The 22,836-nt window shown below is 39.5% G+C and overlaps 1 protein-coding gene across 1 annotated transcript in view; it reads right to left on the minus strand.

The window, feature by feature from the left end:
- Positions 1-22,836, minus strand: part of LOC121725763 (transcription elongation regulator 1-like) — a 45,606-nt gene that overhangs the window by 10,968 nt on the left and 11,802 nt on the right. Inside the window, exons 2-17 of the mRNA XM_042112863.1 lie at positions 21,106-21,442; positions 20,842-20,995; positions 20,472-20,685; positions 20,266-20,372; positions 19,542-19,847; positions 19,307-19,377; positions 18,903-19,038; positions 18,608-18,691; positions 18,156-18,363; positions 17,721-17,862; positions 15,334-15,457; positions 14,880-15,145; positions 14,566-14,684; positions 14,083-14,233; positions 6,968-7,172; positions 2,326-2,469 (exon numbers count right to left, since the gene is read on the minus strand). Coding sequence (XP_041968797.1) covers positions 2,326-2,469; positions 6,968-7,172; positions 14,083-14,233; positions 14,566-14,684; positions 14,880-15,145; positions 15,334-15,457; positions 17,721-17,862; positions 18,156-18,363; positions 18,608-18,691; positions 18,903-19,038; positions 19,307-19,377; positions 19,542-19,847; positions 20,266-20,372; positions 20,472-20,685; positions 20,842-20,995; positions 21,106-21,442 — 2,768 coding nt within the window. The remainder of the gene's footprint in view (positions 1-2,325; positions 2,470-6,967; positions 7,173-14,082; positions 14,234-14,565; positions 14,685-14,879; positions 15,146-15,333; positions 15,458-17,720; positions 17,863-18,155; positions 18,364-18,607; positions 18,692-18,902; positions 19,039-19,306; positions 19,378-19,541; positions 19,848-20,265; positions 20,373-20,471; positions 20,686-20,841; positions 20,996-21,105; positions 21,443-22,836) is intronic.

Consider the following 22,836-nt stretch of genomic DNA (forward strand, 5'->3'; position numbering starts at 1 on the left):
TTTTGTTGTAATTTTACATTACAAAATGCACTAAATACAATACTGGCATTTATAAGATGTGATGTGATTTGAATCTCTAATATTAACACTAAAACTGGTATGGGTAGTTGGCTCGGTTCAATTGTCTCAAAGTTTTTAAAATTCTTATGTCTGTCATTACAACTCGGAGGATATAAAGACTCGACATACGAGCCGAGTTCTTTACTCGTAGAAGAAAAACGAGTGGAGGCAGTGCTCCTGCGGAGTCTCGGGCGAACCCAACTACCCACAGATGGGTCGTCAGTGTTTCAATAGTTCTGAGCGCAAATTCGTTTGCGCTGCTGCAAAAATCATCGTTTGTAAAACACGTACAGTAAACACTATTCCTTCTCGGACTTCTTCCGTTTCCGCTTGTCGGTCTTCTCCGCCTTCTTGCGGCCCTTCTTCTCGACCTCGGGCTCCGGCGACTTGAAGTCCTGCCGCCGCTTTTTGGGCGGGGACTTGATGGGCGACTTCTTGTCGGGCGCGGGGAGCTCCCTCCTGGAGGAGCGGAGCAGCTTGGGCGACACGGGGTCCTTCTCGGGCGTCGGAGACTTGGACTTGGGCTCGCTCTCGGGGGACTTGTCCTGCGCGTCGGCCGCGGCCGGCGCCTGCTCCTCCGCCGTCTCCTCGGCCGCCGCCTCGGGGGCCGCCGCCGTCGCTGCCGCCGATGACGACGCCGCCGATGACGACGCCGCCGCTTCCGCCGATGAAGACGCCGCCGCTTCCGCCGATGACGACGCCGCCGCTTCCGCCGATGACGACGCCGCCGCAGCAGCAGCAGCAGCAGCAGCTGCAGCCGCCGCCGCCGCCGCCTTGGCCTTGGCCTCGCCCTCGCCGGGGATGCCGAGGATCTCGGCCCACTGGTCCGGCGGCGGCGTCGGCTGCTTTTCCTCCTCCGTGGACTGGTCCGACTGCTTCTGCGGGATGAAAGAGGCGCTCAGGGCTAGTTCGAAGGTTACGGTTTGAAAATATTTCATTATAAGCGAACCTGCATCGGACACTATCGGTATCATATCGTCATTTTTATTCGTCGTATCATTTCGTAGTTCAGTACCATTTCTCACCTTATTTAAAAATTAAAATACAATCGCAGATGCAATAATGCTAGTAAAACTTAAAGCAGAATATAGAAAATAAAGCTTTGTTTCCTTAGGTGAGTCAAAGCGAAAGAGAGATTTAAAGAAAGGGAGATAGGGCAAACACAATTTGAAAGAATGTAATAAATCTTTAAATATAAAATATTGTTAGTAGAACAAGGACTTCTTAACCTCGAAATTAGTGCTCGAAAATAGAAAAAGCCAAGCTAATTTTTTGAAGTCTTATTTTTAGAATTGACGATAGTAACTGTCAAAACCTGCAGGTCCTAATGGACTCTGAATAATTATGAAATCAACTGCGACCAACTTGAACGACCGTTATAAACCATCTGTGTAGTTTGCACCCAATTTACTAAATTATGTCTATGTTTGACGGGCCCCTGATTCAAAATAATGGGCTAACGTTTCACAGCACAATATTATATAAAAAAATTGTTCGCGTGAGTCTGATCGCTCACGAGTCACGAGTAGCACGCAGTATATATCGGAGTACGTTAAGGTGAGAAATGTCGGGGGCCGGCCCCGCCTACGCCTGTCATATTCTGCGGGTCGAGTGTCCGATGCGGCTCCGTTACGGGTTACCTGTGGCCGCTCCGCGCCGCGCTGCAACTCACAATCACTGCGTTACCTGCTCCCCCCGCGCTCCCCCCGCCCCGCACCGCCCGCGGGGGCACCCGCACCGACCCCCGCAGGATATGACAGTGAGACCCTGACAGCCTACGGACATCCGGCCGCGAGCTCGCTGTGACGTCACTACTACGGTTTGTACGCACCGCGCCCGCACCACTTACGTCGTACACGCTAGCGTCCGGAGCAGATGCACTTAATATGCCAATGACACTTGTTGTCTTTAATTTTTTACACAAAACTTTATTTATTAAAACTTTTGGTACCGACGAACGCAACAGGTAAAAACATTTTTGCCAGTCTGGAGGACGGGAGTCGAGCGGTTAGTTAAAAGCAGTTGCCGCCTTAAAAAACTGACGAATCTGCCTTTTGTACGCATATTATACACTTGGAACAATTATCCAAATAACCAAATAATCTTCTAAAGTTTATAAAATAGCTTGCCTATATAATATAGAATATGCATATTCTATGTACAGAAATATTTACATTAAAATAGCTGCCAAGAATTCATATTATATTTACTTTAGATTTTAGTTTAATGCCCTAAAATGTAATTTGAGCCAACTCACGTCACCACTCTTTTCTTTCTTCTTGTCTTTCTTTCCGTCCTTTTCTTTGTCCTTGTCTTTGTCTTTATCCTTCTCCTTGTCCTTGTCTTTCTCCTTCTCCTTGTCTCGGTCCTTCTCCTTTTTATCTTTCTTACTGCTGCTACGGTCTCGTTCTGAAAATTGTGATCAACGCGTGTTATCGTTCAATGAACGTACTTCTATTTAAGTTACTTAATATTATATTTGTAAATATTTTTAACAGAATAGATTTTGATTACTATACTTCTGCATCAAAAATAACATCCATGATTGCAATCTATACTAATATTATAAAGCGGAAGAGTTTGTTAGTTTCTTTGTTTGTTTGTTTGAACGCGCTAATCTCAGGAACTACTGGTCCGATTTGAAATATTATTTCAGTGTTAGATAACCCATTTATCGAGGAAGGCTATAGGCTATATTTTATCACGCTATTACTAATAGGAGCGAAGACATAGAGGAGCGAAGAAATAGAAGAAAATGTGGAAAAAGCGGGGGAAATTATTTGAAAGGGCTTATCTCACAAACTACTGGAGCAATTTTTCTGTTATTTGTAGGTTATTTGGCACAGATGGGCATTTTCAAAAAAACGTGTACCCTTGCAAAAACATGTCTATATTTTTTAAGGTCATTTATTTACCTTTATTTGAATGTCATATACAAGGAAAAATATTGAACTAATGGAATAAGTTAAAAAGAACGCTGAAAACGTTATATTATTCTGATATTATTGAAACAAAATCGAATTTTCGACGAAACAGATTCCGTTGTGCGACTAAATGTAAAATATAATTTAATAAAACATAGATAATTTCAAGGATCAACAAGAGTAGCAATTATTTTTAATCCATAGTGTGACTATGTGACCTACCCACTAGGTTATTTTTCATTTTTTTACATAAGTAAGTAATATTTAACATATTTAAAGAAGTTTTTATAACACAAAAACCTTTTATTTAAACATTTTTATTGTTGCATTACTTATAAAAGTAAAAAATTCTTTGATTTCATAGATTTAACTTCATTAATTAGAGGGACGAACATCTCATAATCATAAAGATGTGTTCACTTGTCTACGAATTCCTAAGTTATTAATGGCATCGGATTATATGCACGATCAAAGTGCCGAAGTATCCATGCAAATATGCACGAAAAATATTCGAAATATGCACAAAATATGCACAATCAAAAGTCACTTAATATTAAAATTTATTATTTTTTTGTACGTGGGAGAGCCATGCTTCGGCCGGCTCGACCGGAGAAATACCACGTCCTCACAGAAAACCGGCGTGAATCAGCGCTTGCGCTGTGTTTCGCCGAGTGAGTGAGTTTACGGGAGGCCCAATCCCTACCGTATTCCCTTCCCTACCCTCCCCTATTACCCTATTCCCTATTAAAAGGCCGGCAACGCACCTGCAGCTCTCTGATGCTGCGAGTGTCCATGGGCGACGGAAGTTGCTTTCCATCAGGTGACCCGTTAGCTCGTTTGCCCCCTTATATCATAAAAAAAAAAAGACTTTTCCGATAGTGACATAAAAGCGCCAATTTTTATAATTTCATAAAATCCAGGATTTTTAATTTCTTGAAATAAAGACTTTTTATTTATTTATTATACGCCAATAATAATTTTCTACCAACATTTTTCGATTGCAATCTTAATGCCCATGGAAGTTAAACTACCGAAATATGCACTATCAACGAAAAATTGCCAAAATATGCACTATCGCCTAAAAAGTGACATTATATGCAAGTATGCAAATGCATATAATCTGATGTCTAGTTATTATAAATCTGCAAATATCAACGACACAAAATGATTTTCAACTTTACTGATAGAAAAGTAGTGGAAATAAAATCAAAATTATTTAAAAAAAAAATTTTTAGGTACTTTAATTTTAAATATTTGTTATTGTTAAGTAAAGGCGACGCCTTGATAATTTGGCTATATCGGTAGGTAGCGATATCGATTTTTCTCAGCTATAGGTAGCGATATCGATTTTTCTCAGCAATGACTAAAGCTAAGAAATTAAAGTTCATTGTCAGTATTTAATCAATCAATCAAAAGTCACTTAATATTAAAATTTATTATTTTTTTAAGACTTTTCCGGTAGTGAAATTAATAAAAGCTCCAATTTTTATAATTTCATAGAATCAAAATTTTTAATTTCTTGAAATAAAGCCTTTTTAGTTTTTATTTATTTATTATACGCCAATAATAATTGTCTACCAACATTTTCCGATTGCCATCTTAATGCCCATGGAAGTTAAACTACCGAAATATGCAAAATTGCCAAAATATGCACTATCGCCTAAAAAGTGACATTATAATATGCATTTGCATATGCAAGTATGCAAATGCATATAATCCGATGTCTAGTTATTACAAATCTAAAAATATCAATGACACAAAATGATTTTCAACTTTACTGATAGAAAAGTAGTGGAAATAAAATCAAAATTATTTAAAAAATAAAATTTTTAGGTACTTAAATTTTAAATATTTGTTATTGTTAAGTAAAGGCGACGCCTTGATAATTTGGCTGTAGCGATATCGATTTATCAATGACTAAAGCTAAGAAATTAAAGTTCATTGTCAGTATTTATCATGTCTTTGTCTTTGATTTACACATAGCATAACACGATTGGTCAACTTTTATAACACAGAATAATCAATCAAATAGACCTGTGTAAAAAAAGGGTTCCTATTTTTCCAACAGAGGAGAGTGATTTAAGCTTCCAAAAATGTACATGGATTGGTTCAAGCATACACTTTAATTTGCCCATAGCTTATATGAAATGTATTTATGGTTTTTAAATTACGCGACAAAACTATTTTGTCGCTTACGCCCTTTCTATTTTTTGTTGTTCCATTGCTTGTTTTCTGTGAGAGGCCGGGCCGGCCTTTCATAGAAAACTAACAATCTAAAACATATCCAAAACGGTTTTTTACTTTAACGCGGCGTCACCTTAACACATAAGTAATAAAAAATATATTTGTACGTCAATCGTACCAGTTTAAAAATCTCCAATTTTCTTAATAAAATCTGTGAATAAAAAAATAATTTATTTAAAATGTGAACTAAGCCTTATGCTATCACAATTTCATTTTTTATACTAAATACTAAGCTAATTTTGCAACGTGTCAACAGTAAAAACAGTTAGAGAAAGTATAATAATGCTTACAAAATATGGTCATTTATCTGAACAAATAAACCGTTCCTGAAGAACCATCCAACCTGCGTCCGCGTCTTGTAGCAGATTTTTAACTACTAAATTCAAATTGAAGTTTCTCGATGTACAATGAAATATAGTGCTATCATTTAGGGCCGAAAATATTTTTGTATTATGTTTATAAAACTAAAAAAAACGGTCACTAAACCGAACATTCCGGTCGGGTTGTTTTTTCATGATTATAATTTTAATTAATTTGTAGTTAAATTATGTTAGATTTTTCAATAACAAGACATTCAATTGATACATATTCCCCCTTACTTATAAACGTTGTATAAGCTTTGAATAGATAAACAGTGTTTTGTTCCTGTCACACAAGTGACATTTTTAATTGGATTGAAGAAGACAAAACACTGTATAACTATTCAAAGCTTATACAGCGTTTATGAGTAAGGGGGTAAGTATTTAGGAATCTAGCATATGTTTTTTAAGTAACTTACTTTAAGAAAAAAAAAATAGTTTTAAAGATTTTGTTACAACTTCTGGGAAGGGGACAGGTGAATTTAATAGGTTTCGGTACTTAAAAACCCTTATAAATCTCATACTAAATAAAATTTTATACAAACGTGAATGTATTTTAATAAAAGAAAACTTGTTTTTGCTCCTACATTAAAATTACAAAATGTTAGTATGTAATTTTTTACAAATAATCTGTAGCGAAGTCAAGGGACGAGGTAAAAACCAGAGGTACACATTTTTTTTAAAATGCCCAGATACCTAAGAAGTAGACCACGTGAAGGATCATAGGCTATTTTTTGTGCACTAATTTGTCTGTGAAATATCTAATTTACGCGGGCAAAGCTGCGCGGAAAGTTATATTTCGCGTGGTCACGACATCACGCGTAAATGGCTGGACCTAGGCTGGACCCATTGTGCTGAAATTTGTTATAAAGATACTTTGAGTCCCGAAAAAGAACATAGGATACATTAATTTATCTCGGAAAAATGTACAGTTACTGCACAATATACTTTTATGATTTGCGCGTAAACTATTCAATCTATTTTGATGGAATTTGGTATGGAGATACTTTGAGTCTCGGGAAAGGACAAGGAATACTATATATTATGTCCCAGAAAATGTACGGTTCCCGCACAATAAACTTTTATGATTCTCACCTAAACTATTTAATCTATTTTGATTAAATTTGGCATGGACATTGGAGATACTAATTTGTGTCTGGGACAAGGACTGTTTCTTGTCCCGGAAAAATCTGCAGTTCCCACACAATATACTTTTCTGATTTGCACGTAAACGACTTAATCGATGTACGGGAACAACTATTAACTGAAGTCCACGCGGACGAAGTCGCGGGCAACAGCTAGTTTAACATAATATTAAACTTTGTATCGATACGTCTCTTAGCAAGCAGCGGTACTAGTCTATAAACGCAAGGAGCTCACCCTTATCTTTATCTTTGGCGTCCTTCTCCCTCTTCCTCTCCTCCTTGGCGAGTCTGCAGTATTCGCGGAAGTAGTCCTCGCGCAGGGAGCTGCTCTCCACGGCCTTGTACCGCGGCTCGAGGTCCACCTTCTTCTTGACGTCGAGCCAGCGCGCGCGCCGGTCCACCGACTTCTCCTTGAGGAGAGCTATGAACTCCGTCTTCACCTAAAACATCGATCGCGCTCGTCATTATACGGTCGGTGCCGGTGCTCGATAATAGGGCGGAGTGGGTCCGGCCGGGGAGGGGGGATGGTTTTACCGGTGGGAACGCCGCGTCCAGAGTCCAGAGTCAAAACTGAGGGGTTCACACGTGTGGTGTAGATTAAAAAAAATCGTCATTTATTCAAAATCCTTTAAAGGACAGCGAAAAGGAGATAGGAAAAGAGTAAGAAAAGCCAAGTTGAGAATATAGTACGCTCATGAGAGGTGAAATTACATGGGAAAATAAGTTCCAAAGTCCTTGAAAAATATACCCAAAAACTGATTTTTTGCAGGACCGACACAATAAGAACCCCGAAGGAGGATCGAACCCCTCAACGCAACAACGAATCGCAAAGCCAACCATCCGCCCGCCCCGGCGGCCGCACGGCGCCCGCGCACGCCACATCCCTGCAACAAACTGTATTAGACGCTGAAAATAAACATTAGCCCTGTGGAGGTAAAACCTGATTAGTCCCTGGAAGTAAAACCATTAGTAACCGTACGAAAAGTAAAGGCACTCGCGGCACACAACCATCGAGAGAGCTCCGTGTGTCGCCGGGTTGGCAGTTTTGGGTTTAGAGCGTTTCGCGTTCCTGTACGTTGATAAAACATTGTCAACATTCCACTGTCCATGGGCGACGGTAACCGTATGACTTATGAGTCGTATAAGTCGATTTGCCATTTTTTATTTGTACTTAAGTACTTAAAATAAAATATAAATAGATAAAATCTAGTAAATTGATTTTTGTAAAAAATATGATTTTAGATCTCAAAACCACCAAAAATGCCACCAAGGCGAAGTTAAATCTACAAGAAATATTCTATCATTATTTGTTTAACATTTTTTATTTGCAAATGTCCTGTATAAATTAATTTCCAAGTGAGTTATTATTAAGTAAGAATTTTAGAGAATGGCTGTATTACTATTATAAAAGGCCTGCAAAATTAAATCATCGATCATCACCACTGCGGGACAAGAAGCCAATTTAAGGCCTAACTATATATTTGCACTTTACAGTTAAACTTTATTAGCCATTTTTAAGAATATTTTTATTTTTAAATTCTTAAAATATTTTTTGAGCAGTCAACGTCCAACAAGCATCTGCCAAGTTCAATTTTTGCTTCATTGCCCATACATTTGTACATAATATTTAGAATTATTACAATTTAATATTTATACTAGCTGTTCCGGCAAACGTTGTTTTGACATATAAAGTATTTCGCCCAAATTATTTTATTGAAGTGAATAAATGAGTATGGCACCATGGCAACGTCCATCGCTAACCCGTCGCACAAACAATGGTCGAGGTCGTCAGTCTCGAGTTGTAATAATTTACTATTATTTATTCAACAAATGCACTTATCAATATAAAAATACCCAGTAGCCGATTCTTAGACCTACTTATTATGCATATAAAATTTGGTAAAAATCAGTAAAGCCGTATCGGAAGAGTAACTAACATTGTGACACCAGAATTTTATATAAAGATATACTTTTTGCCAAATTTCATAATATTGGGGGCATTTTTGTCTGAAGCAACAAACATGCTCACATACAAACTTTGGCATTTGTATTTGTAATAAGTATAAAGTATAAAGTATAAAGTTAACATCTGTAAAGACCATAAACAAGCCAAAGTGGGTATCTAAAGGCATAAAGAAATGCAGTAAAAATAAACGAAAACTCCTTTGGAAATATAGGTTAAGCCCAAACAGCCAAAATAAGTCGAAATATCTCCGATATAGCGCAATACTTAAAAAAATAGTAAGACTAACACAGCGATCTCAAAATAATTATAAAATAAAAGCAACAAAAAATATAAATAAAACTATTTGGAAAATAATAAATAAACATAAAATTAAACATTCTGATTATATTACTAAATTAATTAATAAATCCAATACAATAATTAACCCAGATCAAATCGCCAATACATTTAATAATTATTTCATCGATAAAATTAATCCAATATCTGATTATGGTAAGAACGTTTGTGCAAATATTAAAGGACGCAGCGAATCAATGTTTATGGCACCTTGCATTCCCTCTGACATTATAGACATTATTTCACAATTGCCATGTAAAAATAGTATGGGATACGATGACATATCAACCAAAATAATTAAATCCGTAAAAACTATTATTGCTAAACCCTTATGCCATATATTAAATTTAAGTATCTCTACAGGTATTTATCCAGACAAACTAAAGACGGCCATCATAAAACCATTATTTAAAAGAGATAACCGTGAAAACGTAGAATGCTATCGGCCAATTGCTCTTTTACCTGTTTTTTCTAAGATTATGGAAAAATACATATATAAAAATATATACTCGTACTTCGAAAGCTACCATTTATTTGCTAAGGAACAAAAAGGTTTTCGAAAAAATAAAACAATTAATAGAGCAATATATGATTTTTTGAACATCATAGTAAGTAAAGTAGATAAAAAAATACCTGTTTCTGCAATTTTTTGTGACATGACTCAAGCTTTCGATTATGTGGACCATGAGATACTGTTGAAGAAATTAAATGCGTATGGTATTAGAGGCAATGTATTAAAATTAATTAAATCTTATTTATGTAACCGATCGCAATTTACTGAAATTAAATACTTAAACAAAAATACAAAGACTGAAGAAAAGGTATTTTCCAAGAAGCGATCAGTTAGGTATGGCGTACCGCAAGGTAGTGTGTTGGGTCCTTTATTATTTATTATCTACATTAATGATTTGCCATTTGCTATAAAGAAAAATATGTCCCTTTTTGCGGATGATAGCACTGTTATAATAGAATGTAATGATAGAAACCAATATGAATATGATATAAATATGACATTAAAATTAATTATAGAATGGATGACTAACAATAATTTAAAAATTAATTTAAATAAAACTAATATAATACAATTCTGCCAAAAATTATCACCTTTAACATTAAGAATAAATTATAATAACATTGACATTAAAGAAGTGACTAATACAAAATTCTTAGGCTTATTTATTGACAGTAAAATTAATTGGAAAACACAAATAGATAATTTATGTAAAAAAATTAGTAAATCCGCGTACGCACTCTCTCGACTTTCATCAATTATAAACACAGATGCTTTGATTACAGCGTATCACGGTTTGGCCGAGTCACATCTACGTTACGGAATTATACACTGGGGCAATTCCGTACAACGTGATTTAGTATTTAAAGCTCAAAAGCGGTGCATCAGATCCATGTTCAAATTGAAAACGATAGATAGTTGCTTACCATGGTTTAAGAAATTTAAAATCCTTACAGTTCCATCCTTATATATTTACGAAATCGCGGTTTTTGTTAAAAATAATCCTGAATTATTTGAGAACTTTGCTTCTATTCCACGGAATCGAAGACACAATAATAGATTAAGAAGTATTAAGGCCAATACCGAATTAATGCACAGAAGTATATTCTGCATGGCAATTCAAATATTCAATAAAATACCGGAGCAAATAAAACTTTTACAAATTAGACAATTCAAAAAACTTTTAAAGGAATATTTGATAGACAAATGTTATTACTCTGTTAGAGACTTTTTAAATTCACAATAACTATATTGAGTACTTACTAAACATTTTATACATAAATTTATTGGATTTTTTATCTAAATTTAATATATTAACATAATATGATTATTTATTTTTAAGTAGGAATTTTAATAATTACATTTTTTATTTTATGTTATTGACAATGAATTATATTTGCTATTTGGATTTATTTATTTTTTGACATTATTTAAAGTAAGTGCTGACAATAATAATTATCTATCATGTAATAAACTCAAAATGATTAATTATAAGAAGAAATAAAAATGTAATTTGTAACGCGTATTTGACATTTAGTTAAACGAAAAATATAATTATTACGGTGACAATATTCACACACCAATGTAATGGTATGATGTGTAGGTACGTACCAATGATTAAACCATCTTTGTAAAACCACATCAAGTGAATAAATGATTATTATTATTATTATTATTATTAATTATTATTATTATTAATAATAGAGGTAAACTCATCCAGAAACAATATTCATGAACTCAGCAAAAACTCATTCAACAATGACGCCGGAACAAACTCTCGCGACGATTATTTATAATTTACTGTAAGCGGTGATATGAATAATAAATCTGTTAGCTTGCATCAGGATTAGTAATCCGATGTGAACAGCCGTGGACGTTGATTCTGTGCCTTCAATTTCAGTACGGCAGCTTATACTTAAACATGTACTGAGAATCAGCCTCACGGATCAGTGATAATATAATATTATAATAAATTGATCGATAATTACTTCATTTATTTTATTAGTTTCTAATCCTTGACACTGATTCTTCTTAACTTCTATTGATTTTACATTGCCTTCTGCGAGTACAACAATAATAAATTAATTGTATACTTCATTAAATCATTACTCTGAGAAATAATTTTAATAATTTTCACAACAATTTATCTTTATAAAAAAATAATTTTTGATTCTCTTTATCTCAATAATATAATTCATTTCAAATGCATTAAAAGCTGAATCTTTCTAATATAATATAATAACATACAGAAAAGATCTCGTTAGCTCAAAAGTATGTCACCGTAATATTTAAACATTATTTTTATGAAACCGAGACAATATATATCCATATCCAATAATTTAAATGAAATGCTCTACGCAGACGAGCATAGTATTTTCTAAAAATGTAAAGAGATCCTTCCTAGTATAAAAACAAAATGAAAACCTGAAATAAAAAAAGATTAGTCGGTGAGCAATGTTTGGATATATTATCTGTATTTACATATTGTCATCTCGACCGCGGGGCGGCCTGAACCCAGCACCATCGGGCATGCAACGGCGAGACTGAGTGGGCTCAGAGTCTGCGCTACTTTTTATATAGAATTTTAGTCATTTCTGCAAAGTGATATCTAACCTTTTGTATGGTCGTGCACCGCTCGGGCTACCGCTTGGCCATTCGAGCGCACTTTACCTCTCTTTCTAAAAAGTAACATACGATTTAGAGAGGCTTATTCAGCTGCATACTACTATACGAGTCATCATCTCCAGTATTACATCAAAGCTTTCAACATTAAAAATTCAGTCACTGAGACAATTTCATATCGAGTGTAATAACTCGAGCGGGGGCCTTTGCAAACAAACATACTTAGCACATTCGCGCTGGCTCGAGAGCGGTCGAGGGAGCCCGGGCCCCCCGACCACTCTCGACGGTCGATCTACAAAAACCTAACAGAGACGCTCCACTGAGGTCGTCCGAGAGTTGACTCTGGCAACCTCGACAATTGACAATCGAATACTCGTTGTTTCATTACAAGATCATTATTCTGAAATAAAAGAATCACCTTCGACGTAACAAGTGAATGCGGTATAAACTGTGTATATAAACTGTCAGCAGGGGGCGGGGCTTGGCGCGCGGGGGCCGCGGGGGGCGCGGCCGCGGGCTGCGGCGGCGGCTCATGCGGCGGCGCAGGCGCTACATATCTTGGTGTCAAAACAAAACAACGTGCTAATTCAGTATAATATGGCCGGTCTCGAACCGTCATTTTCTTATTGCAAATATACTTTAATCTGCATTCAATTCGTTCAAAGACACTTTTTATTTTTATATTATTTGTAATAAGAAAATTACTAAATTGAAAGTAGAAATATCACGCACTCCATGTTACTCGGCGTATCTGACATCAGATAATTCGTTATTTAGAAAAACTCAACGGAATGGATACTCAAATTATTTTTACGGTAGCAGTGCGTCCTATTTCCAAACAGTTTCAATGCAGTTACTCTTAACAATAACCATTATAAAACACACTTATACACACACAAGAAACTGCACTAAAATTTAAATATGACATAAAAACAATTAAAAGAAATATTCATAGCTATCACAAATCTATAAAATTAAAATATATTCGCATTGCACAAAAAATATTATTTAAGGCCGGCCATAGACGGACCGCATCTTGCAGTAGAGATCGACTGCAAGATGCGGTTGCCGCTCGGCGATCTGCAGTTTCCATACTAAATTCATATCCGCAATACACGAATCGCTCGAGCAGTTCTTGAGCAGTCTGAACGGCCGCTTTGCGGTCGAGTTTCGCAGTGCGGTCGAATAACAAATGTAAAGCGTATGGACGACTGCATGATGCGGTCGTGTTGCAGTCGTGTACGACTTCAACGCGACCGCTTTAGACCAGTTGGTCCCGCTCCCGACTGCAACTTGCGGTCCGTCTGAGGCCAGTCTAAGAGAGTGAAACGGGATTCGAACCCGACAGTTCTCAATCAACTTTCAAAAAGAAGAATTCATTGTTAAAAGAAGTCAATCAGTAATTTTAAACATATTTTTGTAGGTTCATAGGCCTCCTTAGCGTTTGATGTAGTTTTAAAACTATGTTTAAACAATTTGTATATTATACTTTAAAATTTTAAATTAGTACTAGTAGAGTAAAATACCAATATCATAATTATCGGTTCTCTCTGTTACGACAGATTTATTCGACAATGACAATTATTGCAAGCTGGGCTCGAACCTGGCAATATGAAGTCACATGAGCATAGCTTGTATCTTTTTATTGGATAGTAGTTGTATCTTTTGAAACTCATACTCATCACGACTGTAAAATATTTACATACAATTCACATTTACATACAAGTCTTAGAGCGCTTTGGTACTTGTTGATTTTTTACTTTTACTTTTTATTTCTACTCCACTGCTGGACATAGGCCAAAACAACGGACATTACATTTTCGGTAGCCAATTTATAAGCGACTCTTTGTATGCTCAGGTTCAAATATCGTGATATTTGTGTGTGTGTGTGCTGCTCGGCGGCGGGGTGACTGACCTGCTCCTTCTTCTTCTCCTTCTCCTCCTTATCGCGCTTGCGCACGTCGGCGACGTACTCGTTGAAGTAGGTCTCGCGCTCGCGGACCTTCTCGATGGCCTTGAACCGCTCGTCCCGCCCGTGCTTCGCCGAGAATTCGGAGAACGACGATCTACGAAAAAACATAGTAGTCAGTATGCTAGTAAAGTCGACATGCCCAATTTCAACGAAATCGTTTCAGCAGTTTTAACAAATAAATAAATATCACTATTATACATTGCAGTTTTAACGTTGTTAGTGGCGGCCGAAAAGGAAGATCTTCCGACCGAGCGAGATAGCATGCCCGGTCAGGCCGAAGCCCACTGACGTCATTTCAGACGTTTTATATATCTTGCCGTTCTCCGAAACTTCGATAGCGCGATGCAGGAATGTTAGGCGAATTGTGGGTACCGCCACACAGTAAAGACGTATATTGGTTGTACCCATTTTCCGGTCACTACTCACTTGGAGTGTAGTTTCGCCTCCTCCATGAGCTGTTTGAAGGCTTGCTTCTTCTGCTGGAGACGGTTCTTCTTCTCCTTGCGCTCCTCCTCGACCCTCTCTCGCACGTACTTGTCGAACACCTGCACGACAAATTCATTTCAGTATGAAACATTTCAAAATTGGGCAATACACTAAACATTCTAATAAATAAGCCTTTCCGAACATTTAGAGGTATATTGACAGTGTTTGATTTACAGATTTTGTCTTAAAGTTTTTTTTCATGTCCCTTTATAAGCTAGTTATCTCGGGACGATGGCGAGTCAGTGTAATGTTACCTTTTTGCGGTCGGTGGAGTTGAGTAGAAGGTAGCGACGGTCGAAGACGATCTTGTGCAGCTCCTTCTCCCAGGGGCTGAAGGCGGAGACGTCGGACTCGTGCAGCAGCTGCAGGAAGCTCCGCAGGCGCTGCTCGAAGGGCACGACGGCGCGCTCGCGGGCCGCGCGCATCTCCGCCTCCTCCGCCGCCTCCTTGCCCGCGTCGATCTGCGCCCCGCCCCCGCCGCCGTTGCCGGCACCGCCCTTCCGCGCCGCCGCCGCCGGCTCTGCGCGATATCACAGAATATGAAAATGGCAACTTTACCACCGATTTACTTCTTCGTCGCGGACGATGTTAACTATGTGTTGCTCGTCTAGTTGAAAAAAATAGTATTCATATTTTACTCTCACGGCTTAATTTGGATAACTAGATCTAGAATAACTAGATCTGTGAACATAAGAATGCGGTACTAACTCTCTTCGGGTTTGTTCTTCTTGGCGGGTTCGGCGTCGCTGTCGTCGCTGTCGGAGTCGGCCGCCCGCTTCAGGTCGCCGTTCGCGCTCTTCGTCGGAGTCGTGGCGGCCGCTTCCTTGCGCTGCTACAGAATTACATTTTATTTTAGTAGCTAAAAACTCGCGCGCAAATAAAGGTAGCAAGATGATAATTTTAAATTATGTCTATAAAGACCGCACCCAGACGAATATTAATTACAGTGCTGCCAAAGTGATAATGCGCATATAAATTTTCATAATTTTTCGGCAAAGGTCGTATTTCCCAAGCGTCGGAAGACGTCGCTGCAAGCGCTGTTTTTAAACTTAACTTTAAGAAAAACACCGCTTTGCAGCGACGTGGAGGCGCCAGACGTTGATTGGACGTTACCATGGTAACGTTACTGGCCACGTCGCGATGGCTTCCCGGTGAGTTGTAGCACTTATTGACGGACCGGCGACAGCGGACAGCCACCGGCTATATGATATATACTTCTATTTCCTTTGAACAAGATGCAAAATGCAAGTGGGGCTCTTACGTTTCATAGATTCGGGTGTTTTCGTGATTACAATTACGATATGGTCACCTTACGGAATAGAAGAATATTACTTGACTTGTGCTTTCTGTATAAAATTATCCATGGTAAGGTCATATGTAACAGTCTGCATGATCGTATAACCTTAAACGTACCATACAAATATTCTAGAAATAAAATAACTAAGACATTTTATATTCCTCCCTGCAAAACTAATCTGTACTTACTACTGTACTGGGAGTACTGTACTTAACTGTGAATTAATTAAGAATTTGACAAAAGCCCCATACAATACCGGTCAAACTCTTCATTCAATTGAAGTTCAATCATGTCTCCAAGTGCGGCCGTTACGGATTATTTTGTAATTAGAATACATCGCGAATAAGTCATTCAAAATATCCGTAGACTCCGTATCTGATAGCACCACATCGTTACGTCGTAAAAGTAATTGCGTGTACGCTTGTATTTTTTTTTTAAATTAAATAAGGGGGCAAACTAGCAAACGGGTCAACTGATGGTAAGCAACTACCGTCGCCCATGGACACTCGCAACATCAGAAAAGCTGCAGGTGCGTTGCCAGCCTTTTAAGAGGGAATACGCTCTTTTCTTGAAGGTTTGCAGGTCGAATCGGCCTGGAAATACTGCTGGTGACAGTTCATTCCAGAGTTTTACAGTGCGCGGCAGAAAGTTACGCGAAAAACGCACTGTGGAAGACTGCCACTCATCAAGGTGATGAGGATGATATGTTTTTCGCGTGGGACGATAGCGAAAAGTTGGTATGATTCCGAACAATTCCTCAGAGCACTCCCTGTGATACAACCGTTAGAGGATGCAGAGTGAAGCTACATCTCGGCGTAATTCCAGGGGGTCCAAGCTGTTTGAAACACTGGCAGTCAACAATTCGAGCAGCCCTTCGTTGGATACGATCCAGAGGGAGCAGTTGGTATTTTGGCACCCCTGCCCATAGATAACAACAATATTCCATATGAGGCCGAACCTGCGCCTTGTAGAGTTGTAGGCGTTGGTCCGGACTGAAGTACTGTCTCGCTCTGTTAAGAACGCCAAGCTTCTTCGAGGCTAATTTTGCCTTACCCTCAAGATGATATCGGAACTAGACTTCGCTCGATATGTTGACGCCAAGTATCTCAATGCTAGGGGAGATGGTTAAAGATGTGCCCTCGAAACGAGGATAAACGATCATTGGTGACTTTTTAGTGGTGAACGCGCAGACTTGTGTCTTGGCGGGGTTGAATTGGACTAAGTTACGTCTACCCCATTCAGAGACCTTCTCCAATGAATTCTCCACCTTAGACAAAAGTTCGTTTCGACTCTCAGTGACATTTTGCCGAGAAATATTAGGGGAGCCGGTATATACAGCATCACCTGTACTATCATCCGCATAGCAATGAATGCCGTTGGTTTGTAACATGTCATTGATATGCAGTATCAATAGAGTAGGCGATAGCACACAGCCCTGAGGGACACCAGCATTAACAGACTGAGTTTCCGAGCATTCGCCGTCAACTACGACCTTTATGCTTCTGTCTGCTATGAAACTAGTGACCCACTTACATAATTTCTCGGGAAGCCCGTATGATGGAAGCTTTAATAGCAGCGCTTTATGCTAAACCCGATCAAAGGCCTTCGCAATGTCCAAACTAACAGCCAATGCCTCTCCCATCGACTCAATTGCCTGAGCCCAACGGTGAGTCAGGTATGCCAAGAGATCACCAGCCGAGCGACCCTTACGGAACCCGTATTGTTTGTCGCTTAGCAATCCCGTAAGTGCGTGCACATGCGTTCGTGTACGTGCGTGCGTGTACGTGCGTGCGTGTACCTGCTGGACGGCGTGCGGCGGCTGCGCCATGGCGCGCTCGACGTCGGCGACGCCAGCGAGCGCGGCGGGCCGCTCCCACACCGACAGCCGCGCCGTCGGGTTGTAGAAGAACACGCACCCGTCGCCCGTCCACACCACGCGCCTGCCAAAACACATCATCGATATGGGAATAGCAATAAACAAATAAATAAAATGTCTTTATTTCAGGTATCAAATATCAGCAGGCTTAGCGTGACAACATTAGAAACGGGTAATGACGGATGTCATGTCACTCGTCTATCCTTCCGTAGAAAGATACCATTTCTATGGTGACTATGCTAAGCATGTTGTTGAAATATATTTATGGATGAAATAAAGTCACCAAAAGGATTGTAGAGCTGTGCTCGACATAATATACATTACTAGTTATAAAATGAATAGATAAAATATACTGACCATGGAGTGCCCGATATGTGCGTGCTGCAGACGGGTCGACTCTTATCCGCTTTCGCCTTCTCTTTATCGGCCTTTTCTTTCTCCGCTTTTTCACGTTCGGCCTTCTCTCTTTCCGCTTTCTCTCTCTCTATTCTCTCCTTCTCGTTTCTCTCCCGTTCGGCGGCCGCCGCCGCCGCTGCAGCCTCGGCGTGAGCGTCTACGTCCACAACTTAGTAACAAAAAATATTCTTAAACGGGAGTTTTAGCAGCACATAAATAGTAGTTCAGTAGAACCGATTCAGTAATGGTTCTGAAGACCGTGGGTTTTTCCCATAAAAAACATTAGACTGACAGAAGAAACGTTGGAAAGATTAGAAAATGATTCAAAACCTTATCGCACCGTATCTAACCTTTTTTAATCTACTTTATGAAGGAATAAAATCTATGATATTTTAAACCACTTTTTGTTTTACCTTCAGCTTTATTATCATCAGCATCCATTCTCTCCACCTTGTCGGGTTTCTCACCCTTCTCCTTAGCTATCTTAGCTTGCAAATCTATAACAAATAATTTAGTTACAACTTACTATTTAGTTTACTTTTTACTAATTACTTAGCAGCTTTAAATTGTAACAAAATTTAACTTGTAATTTTATAGAGGATCTTCAGTGCAAGGATTTTTAATATTAAGGGTTCAGTTACTAGTAATTACTCTACCCGCGAGCACCGACATCATATCGCGAGTATACATATTAGTCGTTCGTCTCACCTTCCAGATCCTTCATGGGCTTGGGTTTCTCCCAGACGCTCTCCTGTCGGCCGGCGTGGTAGTAGTAGGGGCGGCCGTCGGGCGCGCGGTGCGTGCTCCACTCCGCCGCCGCCGCCGCCAGCTCCGCCGGGATCACCTGCAAAGTGCGAACACCTACCTGTCTCACTAGGTCGTCGTATGTATGAAAGAGAGGACACGCTACACATACAGCAATAGCCATAAATGACGCGAATAGTAATAGCCGTTTTATTGCATTTAGAACTACAACAAAGATTGATTCTTTGTTGAAACTACTGCATGTCAGTTCTTCGACAATTTTATTTAAGCTTAAGTATTTGTTTATTTATGTATAGGAGGTCGCAGCTCCAAATCACCATAACGTTAGTACAAAAGAAGTAACGAACCGTTTCCATAGAAGCGAGCCCCTCCGGCGCCTCGCTGCCCGCCGCGGGGCCTCCCGCCTGCGACGCCGCACCTGGCGACCGAGATAATAATGTAAACTACCGACGTACAGTAATACCATTTCCTATTGGTGCTTCATATATAATTACTTTTCCAGAATTAACACAAACTTTATAACGTCATACTTAATATTATTTTAAGAGTAATAAATACACAGAAATATTGTTGTGTACTCACTGGCGTCGGGCACGGCCGCAGCCGCCGCCGCGAGGCCCGGGGGCTGCGCCACGAGCGGGGGCGGCCAGCCCCAGCCGCCCCAGGCACCGCCCACGCCGCCGCCGGGGCCGCCGCCCATCGGTCCGCCCATACCGCCCGGACCCACACCGCCGCCCGGACCCATACCGCCGCCCGGGCCCATCCCGCCGCCCGGACCTACACCGCCGCCCGGACCCACACCGCCGCCCGGACCCACACCGGCGCCCGGGCCCATCCCGCCTCCCGGACCTATCCCGCCGCCCATTGGACCGCCGGGACCCATGGAACCTGATGGAAATAAATTAAAATATTATAAAACACTCGACACTGTCACACGGTAATCCAATGTTTATAAGTTGGCCTTCAAACAAGATGAAAGTGGTTAAAATTCATTCTTCTGTGAGCACCGGTGCCCGACCTAGAGACCGTCAAATCCGCGTTTACACCCATTTGTTTGAACCGATGGAATTACCCACCGGTTCAAGCAAACTCTCACTTTAGTGAGAGATTTATTTATTTATTTATTTATTTGGGACAACAACATCCATCAATTCTACAATGTTCATTATTATAATAGAATACAATGAGTACATAAGGCCAATAACAGCTATCCACAACTTATTACATTACTTATTACAATTTTACCAGAAGTAAGTATAGAAATGATATCAGAGAAGTTATTTCACAAACATGGAGTGTGCGTTACCCATGGAGTGTGGCGGGGCGTTGGTCTCTCCGGGGGGCATGTCGTCGTCGTCGGCGGGGCTGCCGTCGCCCTTGTCCGACTTGCTGCCCATGTGGTTGTTACCTGCGACAAATATTGACACGTTACAATCAAATCATTACTTGTGTTATCTGCGACTTCGTAAATTTTACATGTACAATAGTGAGCAGTAATAACTAGTGTACTCACCGTCCTTCACCCAGGGTGGAGGCTGAGTCATGAAGGGGGGCACGGCGCCGGGCGGGGGCCCGCCCTGGCCGGGGCCCCCCTGCGGCCCGACGCCGGGCGGCATCATCCCGGCCATCATGCCGTTTGGCATCATTCCCATTGGCGGCCCGCCCATGGGGGGCCCCCCCATCGGCCCGTTCATCGCCATGGGCTGACCCATACCGGACATTTGACCTAGAGATTTTAATTACCATAAACTTGACAAGAAAAAAAAGCTGCAGTTAAATAGAAAAATTAGTCAGCATGTACAATACAATTTGAATTACGTCGTATGCGATGTCTCAATGCCGGGACTGCCGGTATTGCCATCTTGTTGGAAAGTAGTCCTACCTGTGCTGGCCATGGCTTCCATTTCCGCCTGAGTCACCACCTTACAAGTGGGACTCTCCTGGGGCCGGGTCCAAGTGGTCTCCCGCGTCCGGGCATGGTAGTAGTACGATTTCCCGTCATCTGATTTTGTCTCCACCCACAGCTCAGGTGCAGGCTGTAAAATTACACAATATATTGACTAAATATAAGGACAGTTATTTAAAATGTTTATTTTGTGTTCAAAAACAATACAACAAAATAATTTTGTTAAATAAAATATTTTACCATATTTGGTGGAGGCATCCCTGGTGGGCCGAATGGTGGTGGTTGTCCCATCATGTTGGGTGGAGGCCCCATCGGTCCACCGGGTGGCATCATACCGGGAGGTGGTCCGAACGGTGGGGGTCCTCCCATCATTCCCGGAGGAGGCGGCCCCATGGGACCCCAATTGTTATCAAAGTTTGGTCCTCCATTGGGACCAAAGCGAGGACCACCTCTGCCTCTAAAATATCCTCGTCCTCTCATAGGCGGTCCACCGGGGCCGTAGCCTCTGCCTCGGAATCTCATTGGCGGAGGCCCATTCATCCATCCCGGAGGGCCCATACCACCTCGACCTCTGCCCCTGTCAAAAGAACATAAAATTAGACACAGAAATAGTTTCCCTGTACACTTGGCTTCAAAAACATGACCAATATAAACATCAGTTGCAGGGTCACAAATATAAAAAAAATGCATTAATATAACATTAAGGGAAAAACATTATTATATTATTACATGTACTAGCTATTATTTTCATTATTTTCTAGCAATCATTTTAGCCTGTACAAAGTTCATTCATTAGGCACAAAGTAAAATAAAAACAAAAAAGTATCACTACTAGCTAGCTAGTCCTTTGAATTAGTAGGTACTTAATCAATAAGGTCAAAATGTCTTCAATGAAAAGTCTATTATAAGTTTAATGGATCTGTTCAAGGTGCTTTTACTAACATAAGTAGAAACTCAATTATCCAGTCCTCAGTTATACAGATTTGAGATTATGCGGTCTGTTTTTCGAAAATCTCGAGGTGTACATTTTCGAACAACACTTTAGAACTACTTAACATTACATCCATACTTATGTATGGATGTATAGTGTCCGAAATAAATGATTATTATTATTATTAATTTTCTGCAATTTCACCAAACACTTAATAATATGTACTGTACATTGCACCGAACCCACTTTTCTTCATACATTTGATTATTCAGAATTTAAATTATCCTCAAGATAGGAATTAATTAGTCCAGTTAATGCTTCAACTCCTAAGCGGTGACATGCGGTTGCATGTGACCGCTTACTGCTTAGGAGTTGAAGCATTGCACATAATACCTTGATTGTTAAAAAACCCGGAAGGTATCAATAGAGTTCCTACAGTATTGTTTTTTTTATTTAAAGACTGCCAACACAAAAAGCGGCCAAGTGCGAGTTGGAATCGCCTATGAAGGGTTCCGCAGCAGCAATAAGGTTTATTTTAATGAAATTAAAAGGTTTTTGATTTATTTTTATATTTCAGTTGATTTAATGAAAATTAATTTAAGGTTTACCATTTATGACATATAAAAAAACTACTTGCTAGATCTCGTTCAAACCAATTTTCGTTGGTAGTTTTTGTAGTAATGTACATCATATATTATTTTTAGACTTATCATGCCCCTACTTTAGAAGTTATATGCCCCCCCCCCCCCCCCCCCCCGTGCATAAAAGTGTTCATATTTTACTTAAAAGTATTACTAATATAATGTAAGAGTCATTAATCTAATAATATAGAATAAAAATATGTTACTGTAATTACTAGATAATTAAAAAGTTTATATGTGTTTATACTTATAATAAGAAAGAAAAATATTTTGTTATTGAATTTCATTATTATTGATTTTTAAGTTTAAGTATTAAGTTGATTTATAACATATAATATTATATTATTAATGTTACAAATATCGCCAACAAACTGAAATGCAGTTTGGCGGTTTTTAGGA

This window comes from Aricia agestis, chromosome 3 (genome assembly GCF_905147365.1).
Source record: "Aricia agestis chromosome 3, ilAriAges1.1, whole genome shotgun sequence".
Taxonomy (NCBI): domain Eukaryota; kingdom Metazoa; phylum Arthropoda; class Insecta; order Lepidoptera; family Lycaenidae; genus Aricia; species Aricia agestis.